General features: G+C 39.3%; 1 protein-coding gene across 1 annotated transcript in view; it reads left to right on the top strand.

Moving 5' to 3' along the window:
* TPMT (thiopurine S-methyltransferase) overlaps nt 1-2,464 on the top strand; it is a 21,096-nt gene extending 18,632 nt beyond the window's left edge. Inside the window, exons 7-8 of the mRNA XM_007952020.1 lie at nt 1,467-1,511; nt 2,352-2,464. Coding sequence (XP_007950211.1) covers nt 1,467-1,511; nt 2,352-2,464 — 158 coding nt within the window. The remainder of the gene's footprint in view (nt 1-1,466; nt 1,512-2,351) is intronic.
* Nucleotides 2,465-9,767: the final 7,303 nt, after the last annotated feature.

Here is a 9,767-nt window from a genome sequence, read left to right as displayed (position 1 = left end):
TGGTACCTTGGGGAGGAAATTGGAGGGGAGCTGTTGCATTGTGGTAAACTGTGGTCAATGACATGAGACAAAGTATATGTGAACTGCTGTATCGAGAGTGAATTTGCTCTGTAAATCTTCACCCAAATCTAAATAAAATAAAATTAAAAAAAAAAGAAATCTCTAAACAATTACTTTTTTTTTTTTTTTTTTAATTTCCAAGATTATCAGTTATCCTTTCCCTTTGTTTATTACTATCTTTGCTTTGAATTTGTAAAGGCGATGTTTTAATCTGGACTCATTTTGGTGTGGCTGATCATGGGCTTTTATTTTCAGGAGGAGATGAAGACAGTGAATAGAACTCTTATTTGTAAAAATCCCCCTATCAGTTTTTAATCGAGCTTTTTTTTTTTTTTTAAGTGCTTTGTTTTATAAATATTTACATGTTAGTATTTTTTTCTGTTTGAATAAATCATACTTCAAAACTATTTTTAAATGTGATCTAGTGTCTGTAATTAACTCTGAGACAAGCAGATGGAAATAGAAATTAATGGAGGCAGAAGTTAGCTCTGCTGATCTAATTTAAATTCCGCTGGTGAACAGGAGGCCTAGGGGCTTGTGGGAAAAAAGCACGGCAGGTTCTGTCTGGGGATGGAGACGCTAGTACTGCTCTGGAAAGACACAGGATCTGGAAACTTGAAAAATCAGTACCCCAGAGGAGAAAGGGAATCCCAAAGGAATTTGCTAATGTACCAAATGGGTGACTCAAATGGTTAAGCACTAGACTAATGGAAAAATTGGCAGACTGAACCCACCCAATGGTGCCTCAGAAGAAAAGCTTGGCACTCTGTTTCCAAAATATCAGTGATTGAAAACTCTGTCACACAAGGCATCACTATGGTCAGAGTTGATTTGATGCCAACTAGTTGTTTTTTAGTTTGGCTTGGTTTGGTTTTTTTACCCATCTGTTTCCAGTCTTCCCAGGACCCATGGCTGCCCCTACCATCTCCTCTTAAACTATGGATGGCCATGCTGCATTGCTATCCCTGCAGTAAGCCAGTACTTCTTTGGTATGAGATGAGCTAAGAGGAAAGAGGAGTAGAAGGACGCTAATAAGGAGATGGGGGTCACATCCTCATCTATTTGTATAATTAAGTTGTTTATGGATTAAGTAGGGAGCCCTGGTGGTGCAGTGGTTAAGTGTTCTGCTGCTAAGCCAGAAGTCAGCAGTTCAAAGCCACCAATCATTCTGAAGAAGAAAAATATGTCAATCCGCTTCTGTAAAGATTACAATCCAGGAAACTCTACAGGGCAGTCCTCTGTCCTATAGGGTTAATGTAAGCTGGAATTGACTGGATGGCACACAATAACAACATAGAATAAATACACCTATGTTCTTGGGAATAAGCTGAGATGTGGGTCCTGAGAATTTCTTCTTTAGAAGATTCTATAGAAATTATTCTTCACCAAATTTCTCTTTTACGTAGGTCCACCATTTTATATTCCTGATGCTGAAATTACAAGGTTGTTTGGTAAGTTGTGGACTTAGACTATAACTCTTTTTAAATAAAGTCTACAATTATTTTGAACTGTTAGCTACTAATTTCCTAGAAGTACATACAATTTAAAAGTTAGACCATTTAATTAAAGGCTGATTTATCCTAGAAAGGGGACTAAGTAATATACTTTTTTAGCTATATGCTTTATGTTGAAGACATTTAAACTTTTTGGAGAGATGGCCTATTTATTTTTGCTCATGGGAGTTACAATAAGTCAGAGTAACAATCAGAATTCAGAAAATTTGTCCCTAACATTTCTCCATTTTCATTAAAAAGAAAAGAAAAACTTTTAGTAAACTATTTCTAAAAGCATTTGAAGTACAGAAAAATGTAGAGCAATATTCCAAATCATAAAAAGAAAAACTAGACTTACTGGTCTGATAGAGACTAGTGGAATGTCTGAAAATTATGGCCCTTAGACACCTTCAAACCTGGAACTGAACCCACCCCCGGGATCACCTTGCAGTCAAACAACAGACAGGCCTATAAAATGAACAGTAACATTGGTGAAGAACATACTTCTCAGAACAATCAACCATCTGAGACCAAAAGGTCAGCATTTGCCCAAAAACAAAGCTCAGAGGCAGGAAAGAAGGGCAAATGGAAATGGAGAACCCAGGGAGGAAGTGGGAAGGGTGCTGTAACATGAGGGGATTGCAACTAATGGTATGAAACAAAACATGTATTGTTGAATGGAAAACTAATTCACCCAAACCACATTAAAAAAAAAAAAAAGGTCATTTGGTATATTTTTAGAAAAAGCATTGATTTCATTCTTCATAGCATTTTAATGTGTTGCCCTTTTTGTTTCAGGTACAGTGTGTAATATGCTTTGTCTTGAGAATGTTGATGCTTTTGAAGAACGACATAAAAGTTGGGGAATTGACTACATTTTTGAAAAGTTGTATCTACTTACTGAAAAGTAAATAAGACATAAAATCAAGTAACATCAACATGTTTTTGATGTTTTGAGTTTTTGAGCAATTGAAAATTATGCTGTCATGAAAATATAATTCATGATTTTTTAAAATACAACTTTTTAGAAAAAACCACATACTAAAATATTAAAGTGCTACCTTTTGAGAGAGTGGAAGCTAACTATATTTAAAAAAATTAGTAAGTATATCTGTACTTTGAGATTCTAAGAAATGTATTACTTGTATAATTTAAAAATATTTAGAAATTTAGAAGAAATACAATGCACTGAAATAAAATAAATATAATTGGCATTGCAAACTTAACATTCTTTATGAAATTTGAAATTATATAAAATACTATCTTCTACTGTCTATAAAGACACATACTCAAATCCTAACGTTCCTTTTCACTTTGTCTCCTTATATAATAATTTTATATGTAACAGAATCAAGACACAGAAATTTTTAATTAAATGAACCATCCTATATGGAGCAAGGTATTTTTCCCGACTAATAATAAAGGTTTTTTTTTCTGAGTTGTCAGTTTTTTATTTCTTTGTACTGTGCTTTGGAAGTATAGTACATAGGGCTGGATTCATGGTTACTCAATATGAAAGTTTCGATTCAAAGCTTTGAAGTTTTTCATTAACAATCACATATTTAATAAACCTAATCATAAGGAAGACTGGAGGAGAATTGATGCGTTTGAATTGTGCTGTTGGTGAAGAATGCTGAAAATACCATGGATTGCCGGAAGAACAAACAAATCTGTCCTGGAAGAAGTGCAGCCAAAATGCTCGTCGGAAGTAAGAATAGCCACACTTCATCTCCCCCACTTTGGTCATGTTGTCAGAAGAGACCAATCCCTGGAGAAGGATATCATACTTGGTAGAGTGGAGCATCGGCGAAGAAGGGGAAGACCTTCAATGAGATGGATTGACACAATGGCCACAATGATGGGTTCCAGCATGGCAAGGATTGTGAGGATGGTGGAGGACTGGGCAGTGTTTTGTTCTGTTACACATAGGGTTACAATGAGTTGGGGCCAACTCAACAGCACCTAACAACAATAATCATAGTTCCTAGAAAGTTGGGATTGTTTGGCTCATATTAATAGCATAGTATGTTTTATAAAAAGTTATTTAGTTGTGTGTGTATGTGTACTGGATTAAGTTAGTGGGGAAGATATGTACCCCTTTAATATGGATAAAAGCTACAGACACTCCCCCATAAATATATCTTACATGCAAAATTACATAAACTTCCTTAGGGCGCAGAGTTGTTGATTTCTCTATTCCTAAAAGGTTTCTTGCATTGATCTTATTTTAGTATACTTGTAAGGCTATTACAAGGAGTCCCCATGTTACTATGGGTTTCATTCTGACAACTCCATCATAAGTTGGTTCTGACATAAGTTGAATTTTTTTCATTATTGCCTGCTATAGAGCAGTGTTTTGAACAGTAAATCATAGCCTTGAACATCTGCAAGTGAATTTCTGAGGATGATAGTATCAGCAAATTACATACTGCAACATGTATGTAGTACATATTACTGATGATAAGGTGCATCAAAAAGTAAAATAAAAGCCAGATGGTTATAAGTGCAGTTCATGCTAACTCAAATACTTTTTTTTTTTTTTTTTTTAAAGTCAGGAACCACCTGTACTTTGAAATGTGTCCCCAGCTCACAGTGTTTCTTGCTTCTCTGAGACCGGCTCCCACTCCACAGTCTGGGCTCCCAGAATCGTGAATCTACCTCTCTAGCCAGTTGAGTAGATCAAGGAGGGACAACTGACTCTTTAGAGATTAGTGAGATTGGGGTTAGAAAAGGAAGCTGGCCATTTAGGATGGATGAAAGTAACATGTAAACCAAAGAACTTTGGCCACATTCTACCATATAACCCATTGCTATTTGGCTGATCCTGACGCGGCAACTCCATAGGATAGAGTAGAACTGCCCTATAGGGTTTCTAAGGCTGTAATCTGCGGAAGCAGATTGCCACATCGTTCTGTGGAGTGGCTAGTGGGTTTGGACCTTCAAGCTTTCTGTTGGCAGTTGAGCACTCAACCACTGCACCACCAGGACTCCTTTATTCTACCATATAGATCTGAGAAATAAGAATGCTAATCTGCAGAAAGATGCAGAAGCAAGACCTGGAGAGAGCACAAGTGTTCTGGCCCTTCATTTTGTCCTTCCTAAACCCTAGCTACCCTGGGTGAAGAATATCCCTGTGCCCCTGCCTTATAGGCCTCTTGAGCTAGCTAGAGTTGGTTTCTGTAACTTTAACACACACACACACACACACACACACAAATCAAACACTGTGACATCAAGTCAATTCCAATTCACAGTGACCCTCATTGGGTTTCCGAGGTGGTAAATCTTTATAGAAGTAGATTGCTCCATCTTCTGCAGAGTAGCTGGTGGGTTTGAACCACCAACATGGTTAGCAGTCAAATGCTACTGTTCCACCAGAGCTACTTTAACCTGAAGAGTTTTGGGGTGTTTTTAGTTTTAAATTTTTTGTGATTTGGCTGAAAGTTTACACTCCTTGGAAGGAAGGTTGGGCAATCTACTTCTGTAGTGATACCGCCGCAGAAACCTAAGGAGGGGTCACTATGAGTCAGACCCAACTCAACTGCAGTGTGTTATATTGTTGTTTGTGTTTACAGAGGAAATTTATTTTCCATGTGGCAGTTCATTCACATTTTGTTTCCTGACATTTACTGCAGACCCCACAATGGAACAGCTCTCCTCCCGCTTCCTGTAGTTACCTCTTCACAGTGTCCTTTCCTATACATTCCTGCCCCTTGAGCTATCTCCCTGTGCAAATAGTGCTGTTCTCCCATGATTGATTGTTCTAAGGAGTGTATCTGTCTGATGTACTACAGTTTGGCTGGAAACCACGGGAGTGAGTTTAATTCTAGATCTGAAGGCCAACTAGGGGCCATGGTTTTGGGGGTTTCACCAGGCTCTATTAGACCAATAAGCCTGGTCTTCTTATGATTTTGAGTTTTGTTCCACATTCTTCTCCCACTCTATCCTGGATCTCTTCCACTGATCCCTTTCCAAGGGGTTGACAGTGGTAGCCGGGCACCATCTAGTTCTCGTCTGATGGTCATACAGGTTGAGGTGTGCATGGTCCACTAGTCACTTGGATTAATTGTTTCCATGCGTCTTTAGTTTTCTTCCAAAGAATCTTAAATAATACAAATGAGATAGTCTTATGTAGTTGAACTTTTGTGTATTATGTGTCCTCCTTGAGGAGAATTTGACCGTTTAAAAAGCCTCAACATGAAAAATACACTACATAAAAATTATTTCAGAGTAATTGATGGATTCTCCAAAAATTTTCAGGATTCTCCAAAAATGCCTTTTTAACATTGACTTTTTTAAAATTTAAGTAATAGATTAGCTGAGCCTCTGTGTCCTGTGAAGAGTGTTATAGTAAATGCCTGCCCTGGCAGCAGACTTGAATGCGTTAACATATACACTCTTAATGCTATCAGCAGATAGGAAGAAACAAGAAGACTGTAATACACAGTCTGTTTGGGTGAATGCAGAAAGAAAAATAAAGAGAAATATAACCAATGGCTTTTAACACCTACCTGTGGTGGGCTTCAGGAGCTCTGGTGGTGTAGTGCCTAAGGCATCTGACTGCTAATCAGAAGGCTGGCAGTTCAAACCCACCAGTCATTCCTCAGAAGGAAGGTTGGGCAATCTACTTCTGTAGTGATACCACCTCAGACACCCAAGGAGGGGTCCCTATGAGTCGGATCCAGCTCCACGGCAGTGTGTTTGGTTTTTTTGGTTTTGTGGTGGCCTTCACATTTGGTTCCATCAAGGGTCAATAGTATAGGGCCCAAGGAAGGTGGCCTGGAAGGTGCACCTTGTAAGGGGCTATCCCAGATGAAAACAGACTTCTGGATGGAAGAATGCAGTGGTTAGTGGAACCTGACTCACCAGAGAAATTAGTTCAAGTGGTTTTACCCATTCACAACTGCAGTGCATACCTGTCATTCTTTTCTCTTAATAAAAGAGAATGATTTTAGATACGTGTTTATGCATGTTGTTGTTATGTACCGTTGAGTCAGACTCGACTCATAGTGACCCCTCCTTGGGTTGCCGAGGCAGTATCACTGTGGAAGTAGATTGCCCAACCTTCCTTCCGAGGAGTGGCTGGTGGATTTGAACCGCCAGCCTTCTGGTTAGCAGTCAAGTGCCTTAGGCACTATGCTACCAGAGCTTCCTATGCATGTTGTTAGTGGCCCTCAAGTCATTCTGACTCATGGCAACCGCATGGGTTACAGAGTAGAAGTGCTCCAGAGTTTTCTTGTCTGTAATCTTAACAGGCGATTACTAGGACTTTTTCTTGTGTAGTACCATTGAGTGGGTTTGAACTGCCAACCTTTTAGGTTAGCAGTTGTATGCATCATGTATGTGTGTGTTTTTGTATATATATTATATGCATGCTGAATACTCACTAAGAATCTTCCCAAGTAAGACATCTACTGAACCCTTTTTAAAAAGTCAAAATTATCTTTAATCCTTACAGTTCTGTTATTCCATCACTTCTTATCTGGTATACTTTATTCCTTATAAAGCACATTACAAATTCATTGCAGTAGGTGAGTTGGTGGGGCTAAGACAGAATGATATGTATGTATCTTAAGCATAGTCACCCTGCTGATCCCAGATTTGTTAATTGTGTGCTTTAAAATGTGAATTGAAAATATATGTCTGAAAATCTCTGATCCCTCAAAGCCAAACTCACTGCCATTGAGTTGATTGGGTTTCAGAGGCAGTATCTCTATAGAGGGAGCTCTGGCGCCTCTTAGGTCAAAGCCTAAGGCACTTGACTGCTAACCAGAAAGCTGGCGGTTCATACCCACCAGCCACTCCTCGGAAGGAAGGTTGGGCAATCTATTTCTGTAGTGATACCGCCTCGGAAACCCAAGGAAGGGTTGCCATTAGTCAGGTCTGACTCGACGGCACATAACAACAACAATAACATCTCTAGAGAAGTAGATTGTCCAGTTTTTCTTCCAAGGAGTGGCTGGTAGGTTTGAACTGCCAGCAGAGACATTTGCTTCAATATTGGTGTTAATGCTCAATAGCAGATAGGAGGATAATCAAGGGAAGTATTTAGTATTTATAAGCAAAACACATTATAAAGTATTAACATTTATTTATACTGAAGTTCTAATAAAATGGAGACCCATAGTAGTGTAAATGATTAACATTTTCAACTGTTGACTAAAATGTTGGAGGTTAGAGGACACCCAGAAGTGCCTTACAAGAAAGGCCTGGCAATCTACTTTGAAAAATCAGCCATTGAAAACCCTGTGGAGCACAATCCTATTCTGACACCATGAATTGGAATTGACTCAACAACAACTTAAAAAAAAAAATTGTAATACTCTCTCTTTGAAAATTTGAAAGGTTTAGGAAAGTCTGAAAATGAAAAACAAAAACAACTAAAACCCTATCTCCAGAGATAATGAGTATGATGTTCTTTCCCCTTCCTTTTTGTATGCCCAGACTTGTGTGTGTTTTCACAAAATTGAGATCTTACTACAGATACAATATTGTGTTGTATCATCAGCCCTTTCCCGTGACACTATGAGTTGGAATCAACTCGATGGCAATGGGTTTGGGTACTTGATGTGCTGGAAGATGAGAATTAAATGATGACTGAAGACAAAGCTCTGTTCTCAAGAACCTTATATCCGGCTGGTAGAGACTGAACCTTAAACGTTGCAACATAGCATGGCAAGGCTGTATTAGGGGTACTTGTGGGGAGCTTATGTGGCTGTGTAAACCATGAGTTAGTGAGGATGATGTTGCTTAAGAACAGCAGGTGGGAAGAGAAGAAAAAAGACCAAAAATGGCACCCTGAAAAACTCTCAAATTTATCTAATTTGAGAAACACCCAAAAGTCCAGACCTCCATTCTTAACTATTTATCTCTGTGGTAGTTAACTTTGTGTGTCATCTTGGCTGGGCGTGGTTGAGTGGCTGGGCAGCTGGATGTAGTATTCCCCATGACGAGAATGGTAATCAACTCCATGGTGGAATCTACTGTGAGCAGCTGAGTAGCTGCTTTAGGGATATGGGCTGCTTCCTGTATATAAGGAGAAGCCTTGGGGGACATTCTCTAGCTTATGGCATGCTTGGATTGGACCCTGCATGTAGTCCTGTCATTGTTCAGCAGCCTGCCATGCTCTGCTGACCTTGGGACTTACAGTGGATTTGAATTAATGGCCTGCCGTGTAGTTTGGTAACATCGGGACTGTGCCCTTTTATTTGTCTACCTTGGGCTTGTTAGCTTCAGCAGCCAGTAACTGCCTGAGTGAAGAGATGTTTCTAGCTTCAGTGGGCCAGGAACAAGAGGCAGAGATGAAGCCCAAGCTCGAGGGGCTTTCACAAAGCCCCTCGATAGAGCCTGGCACTTTGAACTCAGACTTAAAGCCTCCAAACTGTGAGAAAATAAACTCTTGTTTGTTAAGGCCATCCCCGTTGTGGTGTATGCCTGTCAGAGCAGCACTAGGTAACCAGAACACTCCAACTCATTTTTCTGCAGGTACTCAAATTCAAAATGGACCTCCTATTTTCCTCCCCACCAAATCTCTCACCCCTGAAAAGCCAAGGGCATGGGGTATGAGGTGAGTTAAGAAATTAGATAGATGGTCAGAGCAGGGATTGGGTGGGGTGAGGGTAGGGGAGTGAGAGAGTGGGGACAGGGGCCAAAGCTGGAGAAAGCACCAAAGGGTGAGAGCAGAGTCCAAGGGTCACACAGATGATGAAGATTCTCACCCAAACAGTGGTGACGTGAGGTGGTGCCTGAGGCTGGCTTCAAACACAAAACTGACCAACTCTGGAGGGATTCAGGTTGGCAAAGGTAGGAGTTCTTTTGCTCATGTCATTTCACAAAACCCTGCTAACATACATACATTTATTTTCCGAGTAATTTTTTATTAAACTAATTATAGGTTCACATGCAGTCAGTCGTAAGAAATAAAACAGAGACATTCCTTGTACCTTTTGCCCAGTTTCTCCCAATACTAACATCTTGCAATATATCTCACGATATAACAAGTAGGTTGTTAACAATAATACAATTTGCAGATCTCATCAGATTTTCCCAGTTTTACTTACACTAATTTGCGTGTATGTGTTTAGTTCTATACAATATTATCATCACCTGTCTAAATTTATGTATCTTCCAGCACAATCAAGGTACAGAATAATTCCGTCACTGCAAGTATCCTTCATGATTTAAAAAAAAAAAAAAATCACTGCCATTAAGTAG

The sequence above is a fragment of the Orycteropus afer genome, unplaced genomic scaffold (assembly GCF_000298275.1).
Source record: "Orycteropus afer afer isolate SDZICR_OR568_19922 unplaced genomic scaffold, OryAfe1.0 scaffold00012, whole genome shotgun sequence".
Lineage (NCBI taxonomy): Eukaryota > Metazoa > Chordata > Mammalia > Tubulidentata > Orycteropodidae > Orycteropus > Orycteropus afer.
This window is presented reverse-complemented; position numbering and strand designations above follow the sequence as displayed.